Source organism: Fundulus heteroclitus, chromosome 22 (assembly GCF_011125445.2).
Source record: "Fundulus heteroclitus isolate FHET01 chromosome 22, MU-UCD_Fhet_4.1, whole genome shotgun sequence".
Lineage (NCBI taxonomy): Eukaryota > Metazoa > Chordata > Actinopteri > Cyprinodontiformes > Fundulidae > Fundulus > Fundulus heteroclitus.
In genome coordinates, this window is record NC_046382.1 from 22,798,606 (window position 1) to 22,820,843 (window position 22,238).

At 39.7% G+C, this 22,238-nt stretch overlaps 1 protein-coding gene across 6 annotated transcripts; it reads left to right on the forward strand.

Moving 5' to 3' along the window:
* Window positions 1-1,285: 1,285 nt before the first annotated feature.
* On the forward strand, window positions 1,286-21,128 carry washc2c (WASH complex subunit 2C). 6 transcript variants are annotated; one of them, XM_036126252.1, is made up of 31 exons: window positions 1,286-1,434; window positions 3,566-3,709; window positions 3,835-3,999; window positions 4,103-4,171; window positions 4,829-5,002; window positions 5,123-5,216; window positions 5,295-5,356; window positions 5,462-5,518; window positions 5,608-5,703; window positions 5,837-5,921; window positions 7,374-7,433; window positions 7,545-7,690; window positions 7,782-7,869; window positions 7,957-8,010; window positions 8,097-8,243; window positions 8,355-8,512; window positions 8,592-8,702; window positions 9,839-9,931; window positions 10,022-10,123; window positions 10,207-10,314; window positions 10,402-10,586; window positions 10,731-10,848; window positions 14,785-15,216; window positions 15,321-15,449; window positions 17,488-17,589; window positions 17,707-17,781; window positions 18,008-18,067; window positions 18,548-18,751; window positions 18,843-19,529; window positions 19,643-19,811; window positions 20,481-21,128. In XM_036126252.1, exons 2-31 carry the CDS (start codon window positions 3,566-3,568, stop codon window positions 20,624-20,626), a joined length of 4,320 nt encoding a protein of 1,439 aa, XP_035982145.1. In that variant the 5' UTR covers window positions 1,286-1,434; the 3' UTR covers window positions 20,627-21,128. The 6 variants fall into 6 exon arrangements, with proteins under 6 accessions (XP_035982145.1, XP_012735962.2, XP_012735963.2 ...); XM_012880508.3 differs by having other exon boundaries at window positions 1,287-1,434; window positions 18,843-19,541; XM_012880509.3 differs by having other exon boundaries at window positions 1,287-1,434; window positions 7,548-7,690; window positions 18,843-19,541.
* The last annotated feature ends 1,110 nt before the right edge of the window (window positions 21,129-22,238 follow it).

Here is a 22,238-nt window from a genome sequence, read left to right on the forward strand (position 1 = left end):
AACTTGCCTGGACTAAACTTGATAATAAAAATTATTAGATTATTTTCTGGAAGAAGATGAGAGAAACCCAACACAACAGTACTGCTATTAAGAAAACAGTGCTACAGATTGACCACCTCCATGCCATCATGGCTTTATAAAAACAATGGTACACAGTGTATACTATCTACCATACATGGGCATACTTTTCACTTCAACATATTATTTTTCTTTATTTGTCTCGTTTAATATTCTGAACTTTTGAGACGTTTGGAATTAAAGAATATATGATTTTTTTTTTGTTTTTTCATTCCCTGCAAACCATAATTACACTTGAAAATCCTCAGTGTGCCATCAGTGTATCTGAGATTTACTTTCTGAATTTGAATCTTAAAAACTACCTGGTCTGCACTTCCCTATGTGTTTTTTATTCCTTTTTCCCCAGTTCAGCTTAACATCAAACAGAATTATAGTGGTGTTAGGAAGTAATATTCAGCATGTTTAGGCTTGCTGTGGGGCCACTATATATATATATATATATATATATATATATATATATATATATATATATATATATATATATATATATATATATATATATATATATATATATATATATATTCAGATCACCTGAAGAATTGTTTGTTTCTCCAGTGATATCTGGCTTAGGATACGTATTTGTGTAATAAAGTCTAAATTTGTACATAGAAGAATTTTACTATAAGACAGTAGATCCCATTTTTATTCAAGCTGCAGGAATAGTTTAAACTGTCTCTGGATAGTTATGTATTATTGTTTAAAACTGAATAATCATTACAGTTCCAAATTAAGTAACCATATGGGGAAAACTTTTATTTAAATATTCCATAACAAGTATGTTTGCCAAAGGCAGATAGTTTAAAGGGCAATGTTTACAGAGTTGCATTTGAGAAGAAAATTAATTCCACAAGTGATACTAAACATATATTTTAGAATTATATTTTATATATTATTCTAGTTATTTAGAAATTGTACAAAGTATTCCTCTCCAGGTTACTTTTGAGTGTGTTTTTGGGTGGTTGGTTGCCTACATAAAATATCTGATTTTAAACTGTGTGGGTTTCTCAAGTTACTGTTCAGTAAATGTTTATCAAGACATTTTTAATTAGACAGGAGCATTAAGAAAGACTTTCCCCTGTTTTCCCCTGTTTTATTGGGTCTCAAACTAAACCAGATATTTCACGGCTACTTCCGGAGCCCCCCACCCCCCAACATTGTTGGTTTGTTCCGCTCCGCCCCTCTCCACTGGGTTGCTATGCAACGGCAGTCAGGTGACTGTCTGCAGACAGAACATGGCTGACCTGTCAGAAGACCAATGAGGGAAAGGCCAAATTTTGCATAATCGATCTTATTTTTTTTCTTCCCTTCCGACCGCAGTTGTCCGTCGTGGGCAGCGCTTGACAGGAGGTGTTGAAGGTAAGCGTGGGGGGCGCTTATAAGCGGGGGGATCTGTGCCTCCGTGCTACACGGCACGGCTGAAGCCTGTGTTGACGTTGCTACGTGCTAGCTGTGTTAGCCAAACAGTTCCTCCCGCTTTCATTTAAAAGGGGCAAATTGCGAAGAGGTTCTGGAAACTTCATGCAGACGCCATACATTAGCCTTCGCAAACTTAGCGACGTCACTGCAGAGAGCGCCAGTGAAACTGTCGACAACATTAAGGGGAATTTATAAGACAGCGTTTGTTTTGGATGGCACTGGAAGCAGCAAATCAGAACAGGTCTCAGTTGTGCTTTTGGGTCACTGTAGTTTTACACAGTTAATGCAGTCAAGTTCTAGTTAAGAACTTCTCCTGGTTAAAGTATTACTAGCAAACAGAGGTAATTAGTAGGAGTATGTTACAGATATGAAGCTTTTACATAATTATCTCAGTTTTTTTATGCGGTTTACTTTGAAAAAGGTTTAAACCTTTGACCCCAGAGCTGAACTGGATGTGGGATTTATCAAGCGATGATGAACTTCCTGGTTTTGATATCACTGTCCCTACCTTTCATGTTATGCTTCAGATTGCTTTATTTTTATTTATTTTTTTGTTTTGTTATCTGGAGGGTACACGGTCACTGTTTTTGTCACATATACATAACTTTGGCGATGTTCTGTAGAGCCACCTTTTCCACTTTTTTTTACAGGATTACGCAGCGTTTAGCTACAGCAGTGTTTCCATTAACTCTGAGCAGCATCCCTGGCTCAGCTGAAGAAAAGCATCAGGGTAGCATAATGCTGCCGCCACCGTGATTCATGGGGAGGATGGTGTATAACAGGCGTTGGTTTTCCCACCACACAAGGTGTTTTGAATGTAGCCCTTGTCTTATCTGACCACCTTCTTTCCCATAGCTGCCGTGACACTCTAGATGGCTTGTGGGTAACTGCTGAGGGGTGTTCTTGCAGTTTTCCTTTCACGATTCAACAAGCTTGCCACTCTAGCATTACAGCAAGTTAGTATAGTCGATGAATCCTCCCGCCTTGGTTGTGGAACTCTGCTGCTCCTCCAGAGAAACCATGGGCCTCTGCTATTTTCTGTTCTGAGTGATTCTTTCTTTGCAAGATCTATCAGTTTAGGTTACTAGTTATTGTAGGTTTGCAGTTGTGTCATGCGCTCTTCATTTTTGGATGATTGATCTATCAGCACTCTATGAGATGTTTAGAGTTTAGGATATTTATGTTGGAATATAATCCTGCTTTAAACTTCTCCACCACTTTGTTTCTGATGCATCTGCTTTATGCTCCTTGGTCTTCACGATGCTGTTTGTTCACTAAAGTTCTCTATTTGGCCCCACGATGCCTTCACAGAACAACTGTACTGTTTATACATTGAGACTTAATTGCACACTGGTTGACTAAGTCTATATGTAGCTTGTTGTACTGAAACTTGTGAGGTGTATCACAATTAAGGCCCTCAGAATGTGGGCTAGATAAAAAAAGGCATGCCATATTCCTTTAGTGTTAGTTGTGGGAAATTGTGAAAACCATGTGCAGTTTTACTTGCATTTTACAATTATGCATCACTTTGTTTTTACACTTTGTGTAAAATGTGTTGAACCTTTGTGATTGTGAGGTAACAAAATATTAAAGGCACGGTAACGTGAATGCATGATGTGTAACTGAAACTACAGTTCTGATTCTTCTCCAATTGCTCAAGAAGTTTCTAAGAACTTTTAAGCTCTGGATCAGCTTAATGTTTTCTTATATCGGAGTTCTAAAATCTGAATCGCCAAGCCTCCCATTGATCTTTTAGATTATGCTAAATTCTTGGATTTTTTTTTCTTTCTTAATGTCGTACACAAATGGTAAATAAGGCAAGGTAATTACAGGAAGCCAGTCTCACTCCTCTAAGGCCTTTGATTCCCGGCAATGGTTGCATACAATCTAAAGTGCATTATTTTATTTATTTTTTTGCAGTTTTTTTTCCTCCCAAAAGTCTTCTTTATTCACTTAGAAGACTTTATTATGTACTAAAGCTAAGTTTCTGTTACTTTTGGGGTCCACTTTATATTTTGATTGGTGCGTGAATCATTGATGTCCATTATTACAGCAAGCTTTCTGTTTCCAGATGAGTGCTTTGCCAGATGGAATGGCGAATGGCCCAAGCAGGAGTGAGGCTTTTAGCAAAGATGCACAGGTTTGGGAGAGACCGTGGAGTCTGGAGGAGATACGACAGCACAGTGCCAACTGGTCCTTAGCGGCTGACTCAGGGGTAAGCCAGATATCGTAATCTTAAAGTATTACAGAAACACTTCTAGGGAAAATTGTGCAACGGGCTTTCAGTAATTCTGTGGCAGATCCTGTTTTTATAACTGCTTCTTATTTTTTATTTCGCAGCTCTTCCTCTGCCTGCAAGACTTCTCTCAGAGAATGTTGTCGAAGACACATGAGATCGAAAAGCAGTTGGACAGCCTCATCCGGGACACCAAGGCCACGGACAGCCGCCTGCACTCTGTCTTCAATGACTTTCTAATGCTTTCTAACACGCAATTTATAGAAAATGTAATGCACCTCATTAATGCATTTACAGTATTCTGTTTTGGGCTCCTTGGGAGCCAGAGGAGTTTTGGGGTGGACCTAGCATCATCTCCCTGTTCTTTTACAGAGAGTTTATGACGAGGAAGTGGAGGAGACCCTCCCCAAAGCCGATGCTGCAGAGAAGCAGCCAGAGCAGGTAACTTTAAACAAATCAGCCAACATCGCTCATTAGCCTTAAAAACAGTGGCTGTTCATGCCGCTCGAACCTTGTGGGCCACAGAGGTGAAATTATTTTTGTCGGAATTGCATGTGATAGACCACCGCTATAAACGTTCTGGAAACTAATACGTAATTTCAGGTTTATTCGCCATTACAACTACAGTTCTTCTTTTTATTTCATAAAGAGCAGATATGTGACGTGCTGGTCTAACCCTTGCTTTAAAGGTCTCCTTTACTTTTTTTTACTGGGCCTGTCCTTGATCTTCATGATGTAGTTTGTTCACTAATGTTCTCAACAAAATCTGATATTGAACAGCTGCACTTATACAGTAAATAACCTGCCTAAATCTGGACTTTTGAAGGCAGTTGGTTGCACTAATTTTATTTAGGGGTCTCATCGGGAACGGGGCTAAATACAGAGGCAAGCCATATTTAAAATGTTTTAATTGGAGAAACACATAAAACCATGTTTGCTTTCACCTCATTGTTATGTGCTGCTTTCCGTTTGGTAACATAAAATTCACAAATATTGTACTGAAGTCTTGAGGTTTGAACTCGAGAAGAGGTGAAAATGTTTAAGGGGTCCAACTACTTTTGCTAGTATTTGCAAATGTATTCATCCAATTTACTTTAGGAGAAGACTCGAGAGCAGAAAGAGGCAGAGTTGATCCCCAAGATGCAGGAAGCTGTGAGCTACGGTCTGAGAGTGCTGGAGTCAGCCTTTGAGCATCTGGACATCAAAGCAGGGAACTCTGACTCCGAGGACGAGGAAATCCCGGACAGACTAGAGGCCATCCTGGAACCCAAGGTGTGCTGTTCTTCTGAAGACAATAAACGCAGAACACAGTTATTACATGTTTGGCTGTAAGTCCTGGACGAAAGGTTCAGCGTAGTTAGCTTTGTGTGCCTGTTACTTTTTTCCCTTTAGGATCTCTATGTGGACAGGCCGCTTCCGTATCTGATTGGCTCGAGAGCCTTCATGGAGCAAGACGACGTAGGACTTGGTGACCTGTCGAGCGATGGTGAGAGTCTCCCGTCGGCTCTGTCTGAACCCCAGACTGTGTGCAGTGTGGCATTAATAACCAGAATGTCATTTTCAGAAATGTCAGTTGACAGCGACAGGGACAGCGTCGTCGACAGTGAAGACGACCAAGACGAAATTGTGAGTTAACGTTACCCTTATTATTTAAAATTTAGTTTTTTTTTGTTTTTTGTTTTTTGTGGATGTATGGGGGGTAAAAAAGAAATGTTTTCTTTTATTCAACAGCATTCCGACGATGACCTTTCCCAGGAAGAGCATGAAGCTCGCAATAATATCCAAAAGGTATCTTTATATAATTGTTGTGCTCGCATATGAAAAAAAAAATAACACTCAAAACAAATAAGTTTGAAATGTCGCTTTCTGTCACGCAGAAGTCGTCAATGGTTAGTTTTGAAGAGGACGACGAAGAGGAGGAAGAGGATTCAGATTTATTTGAAAAATCTGACGAAGATGAAGATGTTGCAAAGGTATGGTTGACTTGCACACAATAATATGGTTGTATAGGTCTAAATTATCTGAGTAAAGAAAAATACAGTTTAGGTTTAAAATAATTCAGACTGTTCCTCAAAAGAATAACGGCTGATATTTTACACTTCACAGAACGCAGGTCCTTCGTCATTCACTGATGAGTTAGCCGCCCGAATCAAAGGGGAGCCACTTGCCCGGCCTGAGGGAGATCGTGCCTGTAAGTCCCGGTCATAACCAGCTACTATTAAGAACATCATCCCACCGGAGATTTCTATTCCTGCATCTCATTGGCCTTCATGTATCAAACACGTTTCACACAAACCTTTGTGCTACCTTCATTACGGATGCCATTCCTTCCACAATTTCATTTTGGGTATGGAGGTTTGCCAGGGTTATGCAGCCGAGGACACCGCGCTCTGTTGGATGATTATTGGTCAGCACTCATGGAAGACGTTGTTTAGCTGCACAAGATTTCTAAGTTTCTTCCTCCACTTTACGCTGGAAATTACAGCTGATTGCATAAATGTTTTCTAAGCTACAGAAAGCTGTCGTTGCAGTGAGAGTGTGGCTCTTACTGGATATTACAACTTTTTTAATGATGGAAAAGTTGTTTTTTTTTTTTTTTTTGTCAGCCGTGGATGAGCTCAGGATTTCTCAGGAGGATGGCGGTTTTACTTACACCAGTTTCACTGGATGAATCTGGACTTAGACAACTTTATTTGTCATTTTGTATGCACAGAACGTACAGTGCGTACAGAACGAAATTACGTTTGCATACAGCTTTAAGAATCACAGTAAATTGCAGTAATTGCACTTGCACGTGTGATTAAATGCTTATTATTGTCTCACCATTAAACACCACAAGATCACGTCCAGCAAACGTAAATGTAAGGAAATCGTTCTCTGCAGGGGTCTCATGTGCAGCAGCACACAGGAGCAAGGGTTTTCTGGATGAAACTGTATTTTTTTTATTGCAGATGGCTGGGTGTTAAGAAGTAAATAATGTCTTCTAAGGTTTGCATTTATTGAGCAACGCTAAAATGTAGTCGTATTTCAAAGCCACAATAGCGCTAGGGTTTACGCGGAGCATCAGTGTTGGGTTTTTGGACCCAGAAACCTTTCTGCTGGAGATGAGGGGCGTGCAGTGCTGCTTCAGGGGTGCTGAAGTGGAGACGGGTCTGCCTGGGACCGGCTTAAGGAACTCCGCTGTACATGCCTGGAAAAAATGTGTAAAATAATTCAGCCTATGAATTTCTGCACAATATTGAGCTAAACAGTTGAGTTGTATTTGGTGCTCTGCATCCAGATGAACTGACATGGGACTGAGAGCTGTCAGAGAGAGTGGACCTTGCCAGCACTTCTAATGTGCGACTATTAAGTGCTACTGGCATACTAATATTTGGCACGAATGGTGTTAAGATAATATCGCTTTAAATTTACAGGCACTTTATATGTGTTACCAACTGAATTTCATGCCTGATGTTACTGTGATGCTGTCACTTTAAAACCTACATTTTTTTTTTCTAGGCTGGTTGTGTTTTAGTTTTTAGTTAAATCCAGGCATTAAAGCGCTCATTTGTGAACATTGAGAGCCATTCCCATAAGTCTGCCATCTTTACATGTGCATGTTTATGGATCTTTTTGTTTCTGCCATTTCATTGTCCTCAAGCGTTGGCATCTAAGAAGAAGACTAAAAGCAGAAAAGAACCAAAACCTACAAAGCCAGAGGGTAGGACACTCAGTCATCATCATTCCTCTTCAACCTTAAGTTTAGACGCTTCATTAGTTGTTTTCACCACACACCCATCGAACTCCAAACTGTTCCTGTTCATTTCACCAGCTGCTGAGGAGGACAGCGACGATATGTTTAAGCCTCCCAAGATGGAGGATCATTATGATGACGATGACGACGACGACTTCTCCCCATTTGGAGGAAAGAGTGGCCTCTTCAGCGGAGGAAAGGGCCTCTTTGACGACGACGACGAGGTAATGTGATTTTATATTGCCGTTTCATGTCTGCTTCGCAGAAGCAGTGTGAATCAGATTTGAATGTGTCGCGTTATGATGCACAATACAGGGGGATCTTTTCTCTGACGCACCAAAACCTGCCTTGGAGGAGAAAAGGGTAGCGAATAAAAACGTGAAAAGCCCAACTCAGACTGCAGGTAAAATATATATATATATAAATAGAAAAGGATCGGTTTGGAGAGTGAGCACACACGACTGAGATCAACCCTTCTTTTGCCCTCCAGAATCACTCAAAGCTGATAAAAAGATTCCAGCGGGTGCGGTATCAATATTTCCAGGTAGTAGGAGTGATCTCCAAAGCAACATGTATCCTGATTATTATTATTTTATACGCTTCATTGTACTGACAAACTTTCTCCATCAGGTAACAGCCTGTTTGGTTCTGGACAAAGCTCCGACTCAGAGGAGAGAAAATTGAACGGGACCAAAGCAGCTCCCAAACACACGCCCACAGGACTCGCTGGCGCTGGAGCCGGGGGGCTGTTTGATGATGACGACGATTTCTTTAGCGGTAAAACTCTGATTAGAGTCAGACTCCTCTAAGCGAATGGCTTGGGGCGATTGGGCGCTGTAGTTTTGGTGGTGTTGTGATCCCCGCTTTTATTATTTATTTTATTTGCAGCCGTACAGGAGAAGCCGAAACCTAAAACTCCAATCGACCTTTTTGACGATGAAGACGATGAGGATGGTGACATATTCGGTGGCAAGCACAACGCGGCGACTCCAGCTCAAAGCAAGCGGGAGGTCGAGGAGGAGAAAGACAAGCCTCCGGAGAAAAAGGTAAATCTTTCTTTCTGAGACGTTTGCAGCGTGGTGTTTGTCTGTGTGTTGCCATCGTGACGGTCATTCTCATGTTCAGATGCCAGCGGGGGCCATCTCCATGTTCGGCCCCGCAACGAAAAGCCTGCTCAGCGAGGGCTTGAAAAAGCGGCAGCAGTCTACCAGCGAGGACTCTGAGAAATCCGAAGAGGTCAGAATGGACCGTTGTTCGCCAGCTTAACCCAAACAGCAATACATTTAGTTTGTTTTTTCGTTTACAACAAAAGTGAGAATTGCAACGAAAAAGGGCTCCATTGTCCTCCGTCCCCTCGGTGTTCAGGCCTTCTCAAGAACGGTCTTTCTGCTAAAACAACTGGTGCCTCAACAGACACTGGATAAATGTAAACAAACGGCTAGAAGTGGGCAAAAGAATAAAGGTTATTTACATAAGTAATAAAATTTAATTGTGGAACAATTAGAACAAATCGACACGTAACAATTAGAATTTAGAGTTCATGTCTGCTTCATCTGTAGAGCGGCTTTAATTACACATTCCTTTCCTACAGAAAATCAGACTGTTTGTTTTGCAATATTGTATGCTTATATCGTGTAGAGCAGGTGAATTTATTTATTTAATTCTATTTCTGACCTTGTAATTTTTTTTTTTTTTTTTTTGACTAAATAGTTTTGGCTCATGTAACAAAAACCTTGGACACCCCTGTCTTAGCTGATAAAAGTGGGGATTAGGACAGAATTAATCTGTTTACTGAGTTTTATTTTAACACCAAGATTAATAACTATAGGTTTACTAAATTATTGTACAGGACCCAATTTAATTACAGGAGCATTTTTCGGGGGCAAATGAGTTCAAACACAGTGACGTCAGTTTTACCGTCAATAAAACTTTTTTAATGAAGTTAAATGTTTTTTAATGAAACATTTCAAAGAGTTAAAAGCCGTCTTAGTCCTTGAAGTTTTTGAGGCCACAGAAACCGGGTTGATATTAGGAGTAATCTAAAAGCTTTTTGAATTATCTTTGTGCTGAAAAAGGTTATGCACCTCATGATTCTGCAACTCGGATGCCATATCAAAAGGAGACAATCTTAATATTTTAAATGTCTGTGGAAACATGCTGGTGTCAAACCTTTGCTTTATCTTTATTTTTACTTTTTCCATTTTCATCTGTGGTTTTTACATGTTCTTGAGAATGAAACTGTAATCTGCGCTCTTCAAAAGTTTGATTTAATTCCTTTTGCTGTCTTCTTGTGTTTGTTCATAAGCTCAAAACCCTGTTTCTGCGATAAAAAGTTAGAATTTTTCTACTTATTTTATATTCATGAACTTCAGGTTGCTCCTGCTGCTGATGTTGGAAAAGCTCTAGCCAAGCCGACTGAAAAACCTCTCAGCACGAGCCTGTTCTCTGATGATGAAGAGCCTCAGGTACCGTTCTCGGCAGAAACAAGAGGGTTTTAAAAAAAAGGATCTTATATCGCATTTCAATTACATCCAATATGCTTTCTTTTGCCTCAGCTATTTCCAGGTATCACTAAGAGCCAATCTAAGCCAGAACCTACACACATGGGCAAAACCAACAAGTCCGCCCTGTCATTGTTTGATGATGAGGAAGAAGAGGTGACAACAATTTCACTAGAAGAAAAAATAAAGTATGCCTTGGTTTGGGTGAAATCACTCCATTGTTGTCTTCTACCTTGCAGGATCTGTTTGCATCTGCAGCCAAATCTAAAGGCAAACCTTCTCAAGCTAAAGTCTCTGTACCACAGCCCACCAAAGCCAGTCCCAGCTCCCTCTTCAGTGATGACGAGGTACGAGACTACGCAACGTCACACTGTTTTACTCACAGCCAGCATTTTTCTAAATTTGAATCGCACTATTATTTTGTGAAATGACAGGATCAGTGGATATATTCAAAAAGTAGCTCCTCAAAGGCAGACACTCAAACAGGAGGAATAAAAACCAGCGCCAGTGCCCCATCCAATCTCCCAAATACTAAAATAACTCAGAATAGCAGTCTGTTTAACGACAAGGGTGATGGTGATGACGACGACGACCTGTTTGCCCAGACAAAGACGTCAAGGTAGATACAGTTGTAAAAAAAATCAATTCATTTATAAACTGAAAACAAAGCAGCACTTTTCCGGTTAAAGTTGCGTTTGTTTTGAAGTCACTTCTGGTATTTTGAGTCTGTACACATCCTCCTGTTCTGTTGCTCTGCATGAAGCCAGAAGAAGACCCAGAGGGTTGCTTTGCTGTTTGAAGATGACGGAGATGATGAAGGAAAAGAGTCTCTGTTTGACGATAAACCTGCATTTCCCACAAACAATGCAGCTCCATCTAAAGTGAGTGAGCAAACATCCCTTTTATGTATTTGTTATGTGATTAAAGGCAGTTCCATTCAACTTACAGACATTCAAAACAATTATTTACTTTAGTGTATTTTTGTATGTAAATGATCAGTATCAAAGTATGAAGGCTGATTTATTTTTATTTTTTTCATTTTATTTTATTTTATTTCCTTTTTTTTTTTAATATTAACCCCCAAGTTGAACTTTCATAAAAATGTTCCTGGTCTCTCAAGAACACAAATAAAGAGGTTTTACAGCCTAGAAATCATAGTTTCGAAACCTGACGTTAACTGAAAAAGAAAGGTTAGACAAAGGTTTAAAAAAAATTAGGGAGAAATTCAATGTTTTCAAACCAAATTGATTTTCTGCCTCGAGCAGTCTCTGTGTGAACTTCAGAAGTCAGACATGGTAGCTTTCAGGAAAGGAGTGGTCACGAAAGCTGATTAACCAATCAGAAGCAGACTTTGGTTTTAAAAACAAACTCACTTTTCTTTTTGGATAAGTGCTGACTTTTTTAATTCATACAATCCTTTGATAATTTAAGGTTGTTTTGCACTTTTAGTTTGGGCTTTTGTTTGGGTTTTTTGTATAGTTTTCTCATTTCTATTGTACTTTTTTGATACATTTTATTTTCATATTCTCTGTATTATTTTAATATTTCTATACTTATATAAACAGACATTAAATATTTTTCGTTTTTTTCATGTATTTTATATTAATTTTCTGTTTTATAAAAAAAAAAAATCAAAAATAACAGTGGCGTCAACAAGTTTAGGAAAAAAAAGACTACAATACGATTAGACAAAATCAGGCCTTACTTTTTTAACACAATTCAGCCGTTTTGACCTTGCAGTCCAAGATATCCGACTGTGATATTGAAAGATATCCGACTGACTTTAGTTTGAAAAGTTATTCCTTCCGTAACAAAAATACTATATATCAAGTCAAGTCAGTTGTTTACATTAGGAGTCTCCTTCTTAAGCCACTTCTGAGTTACGGCCTTTTTTGAAGCCACCAAAAGCACTCTAAGCAGATATTAATCTGTTTTTTGTAGATCAACTACCTCTAAATTCCTCAAGTGAAGTACAACAAAGCGAAGTTGTATTTTCCTTTTGAAGACTGCTTGCAGGACCTTGCGTATTTCTCTCCAAAATGGAGCCACATAAAAACAATCCCAAAAAGATTCTACAGTGGTCTGCTAATGTATGTCCACACAGCTTCCAGCATTTGGTCTAGTGTGAATATTTAGTGTTTTTGTGCCAGTGCACAGAAATAGCAGGTCATTTTCTTCCAGATGGATTCCCTCCAGGTGGGGGCACTTGTTGCAAACCGCTGCTTTGTACAAATTCTGTCCCATTTCTAAATTTGTAACTTTAGATTGCTCTCCGTTCCCCATCTTGCTCCTATATGCAGTAAATTATGGCCCTTTAAATCCTCCATTACAGTTCGATCAATGCGATGTAGAGACATTTTTTGACATGGTGCATCCTTATATATGCTTTTAAAGATGGCAATAGTTGCTTGATTAGCATTGAATAATGGTTGTACTTTAATTTTTTTATTATTATTATTATTATTATGATTAGTATTATTATCAGTATTATTAAGATATCTGATTTGTAAATATCTAAACAAGTCTTGACTCTGTCCTTAAGGTCTTAGAAGCTCAAAACTTTCCCCTCCTTAAACAAATTTAAATGTGTTGTGAGACTTTATTAGATCATTTTTTATTGAATCACTTTTGCTGTGGTAGGATCTCTGAGTCATGAATCCTTAGTAGGAACAGACTAAAATAAACGGTGGCTACCAAGAACTCTGGTTTTATTTGCATAGCACATTTCAGTACAAGGACAGCATAAATTGCTTTACATGATAAAAACATAGGAAAATAAAAACATAGATAGAAGGCCGACCTTGTAATTGTCTTTAGATGCTTTTGGAGGTTCAGGTCGGAGTCCATCACAACGCCGAGATTTCGGCTCTGATCTGTGGATTCTAGCTGTCGTAACTGAAGCTGTGTGCTAACTCTTAATCAATCTTCCTTTGGACCAAACGTCATTACTTCACTAAAGCCCAAAACTATCTCTAAGTTCAACATTGACCTTAGATTTGGCTGTTAGCCTGTTGTATAAAGCCTTCAGTGTTATAATAATTAAATCATTAAACTCAAACTTAACCTTTTTCCCCATTTCATAGATTTAAATCCTTTTCTACCATCCAGACTCCTCTAACACAGTTTAAATTTATGTGGCTTTTATTCTGCAAAGATCTCCTAACATCATTGGTGTGATGGGATGTGACCAATCCAATTTGGTCTAAAGTTAATAATTTTGGCAAAATCCTCTCAAGTCTCTTACTTATAATTAATTAGTTTATCATTTAAATTTAATGTACTGATTGGTCTATAATTTGAGCACTGTAGTTTGTCTTTTCCATCTTAATTGTATGTTCATTTAGTATCCTAGAATTTAATTTACAAGCTGGCTGACTTCCTTTTTGTTATGGGTATAAATATAAGAGGCAGTGATCAGAGTGTCTATTGTTCTATTATGGCACAATCCTGAACAATTGTCTCTTCAGTCAAAGGCTTCTTCAGATTGGTTGTTAAACAGACTGCTACAGGAGATCTTTCCTGCCCATCACCATCTATTATAACTCCTTGACCAAATGAGTTACATCAACATTTAATTTCCCTCTGGGGTAAATAAAGTATTTTTAAATTGAACTGAGAATTCAAGAACCACTGTTTCATTTCTCTTTTGAGGTTGAAAAACAGAGTGTGGATACATTTTCTTGTGTAAGATGTTTATATTTGAAAATGATGTGAAATGAAATGCACACTGTTCCCATACTAATGACAAAAAGGAAGATCTAAAAAGTATTGATGGTACTTTTAGAGTCATTCTGTCGTGAAAGTTCAATTAATCCATGAAGAAACTGAAAAATTGTTGGAACCTGCACCGGCTCCTTAAATCTTCCTTTTAAATATGCTTGGCATATTTAAAAGGAAGATTTAAGGATCTGTAGGCTGCAGACCAGTACCTTAAACCAAAACCTCTGTCAACTGCACATTTCTTTTTTTTTCTTTGTATGCTTTGCCTTGTTTGGTTTATTATTTCTTTGCTTGATTGTTTTGACCTTGCTTGGGTTTCATGGCCTCCTAAATTAGCCGTTTGTGTTTCCTTCATGTGGGCTGAAAATTGCTCCTCTGTCTGGAAGAGAAACCAGAAAAACATAACCTCTACCTGTTGGTAAAACTTTGTCATGTGTGGGGATTATTCAAAATTATTAACCTTGAAATTCCTAAATTACCAAAAGAATAGCATTGATTTAAGAGCACTTTGACGCTTATAAAGACAATTAGACACAACTTATTTTGAACAGAACAGATTCGTTTAGAGCAGGGGTGTCAAACTAATTTCTATATGGGGCCACTTTGGCATCATGAAGTCATTAAAAGGGCCGCTTGCATGTGTATAGACGATACTTTTTATTTCATAATTTCATTCCAGTTCACACAGTAGTATAAAAATGCACAGTAACATAAAAATAGCACTCTTAAGCCCAGTTTATACAGTTTATCTGCAAAAAAAGTTGATATTGGGGTGAGTTACCGTTACAGGAGGCACACTTTATACACTATAAAAGGATATATGCCTTTTTTTTTTGGCTCTCGAGGGCCGGATAAGTTACCTTGAAGGGCCAGATTTGGCCCGCGGGCCTTGAGTTTGACACCTGTGGTTTAGAGGGTCACATTGACGTGTCATAAGTGATGATTTTAAAAACTTAAAACTCTTCTAGGAACTTTTTGAGGGAAGCAGTTCTTGTCTTTGAAAGCTCAGATGCGTTTCTGCACCCTCCGCATGTTAATGTTTTATCTGTCGTTTTTTTTTTTTTTTTTTTTTTTTTTTTTTTTTTTTTTTTTTCCAGACGCCAGTTGCCTCTCCGCAGTCCCCCTTAAAGTCAGAGGAGGTTCTGGTTTTTGAGAGCCCTGCAAAGGACAAACCACAAGTGCAGCCGAAACCAGCTGAGAAGAAACCCGATCCGCTGCCGACTTTGCCATCACAGGAGAGCGCCGAGATCAGGAAGAACCCCGCCGGAGCAGTGAGTCTGTTCGGTGGCATCGACGTTCTCAGCAGCAAGCAGCAGACCAAGGGCCCTCTGGACGACGACGACGACCAGGATGACATCTTCCTCTCTAAAGGCAGCCCACCGCCAATGTTTAACGCTGAGAAAAAGAAGGAAGAGAAGGGCAAAACAAAAACTGTCAGCCTATTTGATGAGGATGAAGAAGACGAATCCGACTGGAACAATCCAATATTCACGGCCAGTAAGCCCACCACGGCAGGAAAGACGGCAAAGGTTTGTCTGCTATGTGCTGGACTAGAGAATGCGGTGAAAACTGATTCCTTAGCATTTTTTTTTGTGTGTTGCTTCTGCATTTGAATTGTAACATTTTCCCACAGCCCACAGAGGAACAGCAGCAGAAAAAGAGCACTGGGGTGTTCCAGGACGAAGAGCTGCTGTTCAGTCAGACGCAGCAGAAGGACAACGACCCCGACGTTGATCTCTTTGCAGCCGCCACAAAAACTGAGGTCAGCGCGTGTGTTGCGTCATTGTGCAACTTCATAATTTAGTAGTTTTAGCTTCGGCTCACACATTAAAGGTATATAGCCACGTACTATGCTTATAATAAAAGACCAAAAACCATTTGATCATGACAAAATAAGATTATACACACCGAGCCTCCGTCTTGATAGTCCTTTTTTTTAGCCCAAAAATAATTTGGTCTCGACCGCGATTAACAAATATAAACAGACGTGGCGACATCGAGCAACAGTGTCACAGAACTATCATAACGCTGGTTTGCTTAATTAATAAATCAATTGTAAATAATGCTGCACTGAGCCTGGCCCTCTGCAATCTCTTGCTATAAAGAGGCAGCTCAGCGTGATCGAAGACCAACCATTATTAATTAAATACACCAATCTACAGCAACTTTACCCTCATAGAACATTTAATCACGTCAATCAATTCTGCGGTCACGTATGAGCAATCGGCAGGTTTAGCGTCTACTTCAGTGATCACCAACGTTCATACTGTATTCCCAGCAACATTTCAGTCTTTTCCCTCTTTAAATCATATATTTTTTTGCACTTTTTTTCACTGGATCTTGGACATTACTTCAACGTTTCGCTGGGGGATGCTAGTAGCCATTAGCCGCTTCCTTGTTTTAACTCCTGCTGCACATCCGCAGTACGTACTTCAGTTAATGTCGTAAATAAACACGTAAGGCTTAATTTACTAACAAATTAAGCAGAAACAAAGCATAAAACACCAAAATAACAAGTAATACGGCAGCAGGGCGTGATAATCTTTCATAAAAACTTTCTATGCAACCAGATTGAGCTACTGACGTATAAATAAGAAAATTCAAATAACTTGGCTATGCACCATTAAAGTAAAATGTATCTACAGTGTCTGGCAAAAGCATTTAATCCCATTTAAATTTTTCATGTTTTGTTCCAATTTTAACCTGGAATTAAAATGTATTGAGAGTTTGCACCATTTCATTGCAGGACAGTTTACTGGCTCTTAGAGCAGCTGGGTCAATTGTTGCCATCTTGCTGTCTGATAGCCCAGCGGTACTGCCAGCAGTTGGCACAACAACGTTTATGTCTGCTGATCCCACCCGGTACAAATGTCTTTTCAGCCTCAAAAAGGACTAAGTGAATGCTAGACATAACGTTTCCCTTGCTGACTCGAGACCAGCTCCACGGAGCGTACAGCTTATTGTGATCCCAGGGACAGGTCCTGCGATCTCTGCCGTGGAGCTCTGCAGCTCCTTCAGGGTTACTTTGGTCTCTGTGCCTCTCTGATGAATACCTTCCTTGTCTGGTCTATGGGTTTTTGGTAGGCTGCCCTCTCTTGGCAGCTTTGTTGTGGTACCATGTGCTTTCCATTTTAAGATGATGGATCTGATGGTGAACATCAAAGATTTGACTTGTATTTCTTAACGACTTTGTCCCCGACTTGTTTGGAGAGCTCCTTGGTCTTCATGGTCTCATTCTTCTTGCTTGGTTGTGCTGCAGCCTCTGGGCTCTTTAGAAAAGATGTGTTTATGCTGTTGGGTCATGTGACAAGAATGCACACTGGTGGACTTTATTTAACCAATTATGGGACTTTGAAGGTAACTGGTTCCAACAGAGCTCTTTAGGGGCTTTGTTGCTCTGTGGTTAGAGCATTAGCAGTCTGTTTAAAGTGCCACATTTAAAGCAAAGGGAGAGGTATAAATTATTCAGAACTGCTCCTAATTAATAGATTTAAACTACCCCCGTGGTCAAATACAGCCACTCCAAAGCTTATCCCTTACAGTTGAAATTGAAAATGCCCTGGTTCTTTCCTGCACAAAGTAAATAAAGTTTGTCCTAAATGTCGTGCAGGTTACATTTTTAGTTCATGCCATTTAATGACGGCAGTTCTCCACAGAGTTCTCTAAAAAAAGCTTGTGAAGTCATGAGCATGTTTGTGAGCAACACTCTGTGTTTTTATTTACCCTCCCTACAAATGACACCTTATTTCTGTAAGTGGTTGCTGATGTTTAAAATAAATATATATTTGCTACGTTTTCAGAGCTCTAAGGTCAGTTCGGTGAAGACAGTAGCACCAAATCTGTTTTCAGATGATGACGAAGATGACATTTTCGGCTCTGTCAAGGCAGCAGCTCCACCTCCGGTAACGATACATTTTTTTATGCGTTTAGAAAAAACCTGGAATCCATAATTTTTATTACCGTTATTGTTTTAAAAAAGGAAAAAGACGCTAAACCTTTATTTCATTTTTTTTATATAGAAAGTAGCAAAGAAACCAAGCAAACCTCTTGAAAAAGCACCACTTGCAAGCCCAGATCCTGTTTCAGAGATTCAGGTGAGTTCGCTTTAAATCAGTATTTAATGTTTTGTTTCTGTGTCATACTTCCAAAATTATGTGGCTATAATTTAATGATTTAAGAGCATTATTTAGCTTTTTCCTGTTGCGAATGTTCTCAGTTTTTTTTAAGTTTTGACAATAGTTCAGTCATTTGTGTAAGAAGACGCAAATATTTTTGTAATGTTGGATAAAATTCTGTTCCTGCTGTAATCTGACTATACAGAAACCAGCAACAAGCCCTGTAAAACCTAAAGATTCCTCATCAAGGATTGGGAAACTTCAAGTAATTTTCTTTTCTTTTTTTTACTGAATCAAAATCCTTTAATACTGACTATTTGCTCCTCTTTTCCTTTTTTTATAAAGAGCTTTGTCATTGCTACTGTGACATATCTTTTTCCACCTGCTTTTTTCACTCTCCATTCTCAAACTTTGGCCCAAACTTAACAGCCTGGCTGGCTATCCTAGCAGAAAAATGGTATTTCATTTCAATAATGAAGATGTTCCTGCTGCTCTTTGCTTTTTCAGCAGTCGTTGCTTTGCTCTTGCACCAGTTTCCTCCTCGGTTCTTGTTTCTTACATCTCTGAACCACACAGAGGAACTCACTAGTTAGAGAAGTGAGACACATCTGTAATTTTAGTTGATGGCTCTGTGCAAATGCGGAATGCTCTTGGATATACTCAGGTTTACTCACATTGTTGTTTTTTTTATACAGCTTTCACTTCAAGTGATTTTTTTTTTTAAATTGTTCTTTCTAATATGCAGGCCAGTCTGATGATCAATCCTGCTGCTTTGCTCCCTGGTGCTGTTTCCAGCATGTCAGGGACTCTCAGCTCTTCCTCCGGGGTATCCAGCTCCAGCCTGAGCCCCAGCCCTGCTTCAACACCCATAGGAGGACATGAGGAGAGTCGAGGCGGGGTCAGCTTTGATACGCCGGTCCAGGTCTCAACTCTGCAGAGTGCACACAAGGTAGGGAGGACGTTTAGCGCTTTCTGTCCTGTTGTGTTTTATCTCTGTCTACGTCTGCAGCGATACTAGTTAGAAAACTCTCCCCGTGCAGGACCGTGCCAAAGGCTCAGCTCTTCGCAGACCCCAGTCCAGAGCGGCGAGGCAGCAGGCGGCCAAAAAGTCGATGGGGGACACGGATCAGAGCCAAGGGGATGTTTTTGGGCAAAATCTCAGCGTTTCCAGTTTGGTGCTACCCCCATCGAAAAAGCCCAGCCTCTCCCCCATTACCGCCACTCCACCTGACTCATCTGAAGTTTCAAGCTCACCAATGCTCTTGCCTCCACAGCCTTCTTCTTCCTCTCATAGCTCCTCCAGACCCTCTGAGCTGTCATTGCCAGTATCGACAAATGCAGGCACGAGAGACTCCAGTAAGGACGGCAGCAGTGCGAAGACCCAACCACCATTAGAGGAAGATGACATCTTTGGCTCGGACAGCCTCTTCGGGCCTAAAACAGTCGCTAACAAGCCCTCCCCAAGAGGTACCACCAAGCCCAGTGATCAACAGGCCAGTAGCGGGGCAGGACTGAAGGACAAAGATCCCAGCACCCTCCCATCCATTTTTGATGACCACACCGATGACTTGTTCCGAGATGTTAAGTCGCAATCGGCGACGAAGAAAGCTAAGGCCTTGCCCTTTATGGAAGACGATGACGAGGACCTATTTGGGCTCAACAGCAGTGCCACCGCCGCATCCAAAACTAATAAGGACATCAAGAATGGCAGTAGTTTTTCAAAACAGGCCATTTTCCAGGTAGTTTTAACCTTTTTTGTCTGCGGTAATTCCGTCAAGGGTCATTTGTGCCCGTCGGGCTCGGTGTGATTCCCTCCTCTTGCTGTCTGACTTTCTTACAGGACGAAGTCGCCACCGTGCCTAAAGTTGACAAGAAGCTGAAGGAGAAAAGCGTCGATGCTGCCTTGTTTGACAGTGTGGACATTTTTGCTGACCTGACAGACACTTTTAAACCAAGACAGAAGTCCAAGTTAAAGGGAGAGACCAAGTCGATATTTGATGACGACATGGGTAAGCGAGCGGTGATGCGTCTAACACGCCCACGGTGCTTTTGCTAAAGTTTTCCTCGTTTTTATGCAACAACTGTAAACTATGTGGTTTACGGAGATGTACGTGCAACAAACCAACGTCATAGTAGCGCGTAATGGTGAAGCGAGTGGAAAATGTTGAATTGGAAATGTGTGGAATGCATTTTTATTCAGCTCCCTTTTACTGTGACATCCATCAATGAAATTCAGGGTTCTGCCTATGTGTAATTTAAGCTCAGTATAAATCTAGTAGCTCTGTGAACAAACAGCATCATGAAGACTAAGGGGCGCAGCAGGGAAGAACTTCAGTAGTCTAAACTGGACAGTACTCCAGGAGATGTCCAAAGCTTGGACAATTGTTTCATGACCTAATCCAATCTGTCACCCTAAAGTGGAAAGACTTTGAAAGCCACGTAAAATGTACCTTCCCCTTCACAATTGTGCACTATGTGGGTTTTGTCATCACATTAAATGTGAGTAAAATACAACGCCGTTTGAGGCTGGAACATGAAAAAGATGCATGAAAAAAAGATTTTTAAAGTCACTTCATACTTTTGTAGAGATGGTATACCTTCTCAAGATCAGTTGTGTTGCAATGTGTCTTTGTGTGCCATGTTTTAACATTTTTATACCTCTCTGCCCTTTTTTAAAGATGACATATTTACAACAAGCACAGCAAAGCCAGTGCAGAAGGCTCCAGATAAATCAAAGAAAACTCCACCAGCCAAGGAGACCAGTACTGCACCGGAGACCAGCAACATATTTGATGACCCTCTTAATGCTCTGGGTGGGAACTAATTTCTTGGAGTGGCCTGGAGTTTGTACAATTGTGGATTTATTTTTTTTTGCTTCAACATCAAGCGATCAAGAAAAGATATCTGACGCAATGTTGATAGAATATTTATTGCGATAAAATCATATCATTATGTGGCTTATTTTTCTTCTGAAAAAGACTGTAATTAGTACGATTGCATTCATCTTTGAACAGAGTTTCCAAAAGGTATCTTGGCATCATAGTTAATATAACTGTTTAGTCTTTATAATACATTGTAGCACTTTACGAGCATACATTATGCTTAATCTCAAGGCCTGCAGAAATTAAATTGTTTTGTTTGATTTGAATTGTTTGGCTTTGCCACGTGATATGTCGTGTCTTTAGGTTTGTGCCATATCATTCTTACTGTCTTAGTCATTTTTGACAATGTTTTTATTAAGAATTTCATCCATTTCCTAACTTTGACGGCGGTGATAAAGACGATGCTTTTTTTAAATGACTAAAATGAAACATATTTTATCTGAATTAAGTGTGATTATTTCCAGGTCAATTACCGTGTTGTTTGTCTGGAGCTAAGGGTTATTTTAGAAGTATTTTATTAGCAGTAAATATTCTTCTACTGGAAGGACTTATACTGTACATAGTCATGTGGAACAGTAGAACGCTTTGAATCCCTGTGTGTTTTTCTAACATCTTTGCACATATTGATATTTCATATCAACAATACTGAACCAAGTCAAGCAAAATTTCCAAACAAAGCCTTAGTAAATTACCTGGTAAAATTCTGATGCCGTCTTAAATTGCCTAACATCAGACAAATGAGGTGCACATGATGAGGACCCAGTTACTGAACATTTTTGACGGTTTCCTTGTTTAACATTCAAGATCTTTAGTTTAAGGTGCTTCCTTACTGTTGAAGTGAGAGTGAAACCCATGTTAAGATCCAAAGCGCTGTCTTAGCTTACGCGTTGGAGGTCTCCTAAAGACCTCGAAGAGGACGGTTCCACTGAGCGAGAAATAGTCTACAAATGAAGGACCTTTATAGCAACTGCCAGCATGCCCAGGTTTGGCCATCAAAAGTTCTCCATGAACGTCACTCTGAAAATGTTTCTCAATACCTTAAAATGTCTTCATGGGACCTACAGCAGCTTCTCACTACTGACAACGACATGAAAGTGCATGCCTATAAAATCAGTAAAATACTAGGCAAGTTTAATTTCCATTGCAGGTGTACAAGGCGGAACCCCTTGCTTTATAACTGATATCCAATCGCCAAACTAAAGTTTGACACAGAGTATGTACATGGAGATCAGGATTTCTAGAGTTCTGTTTTTGTTTTGTTTTTCTCGGGCGGATGAGTCTGAAATTTAACTAATTGCGCACCAGAAAAAAGAACATTTGGAATAAACCAAAGATAGTGTACTGGGAAAAGAGCTACATATCGACTGCAAAGCATGGAGGTGGGAATGTCCTGGTTTGGGGTGTGTTTGTTGCAGCCAAACTCACATTTATAATTTCTACCCTAAATGTCGTGGGTGGGGTGGGACAGGAAAATTTTCCGACCATCTGTTAAGAAAAGTAAAAGCTGATGTAGAACTAGGCTTTGCAACATGACAATCAGCCAAAATTTACCGA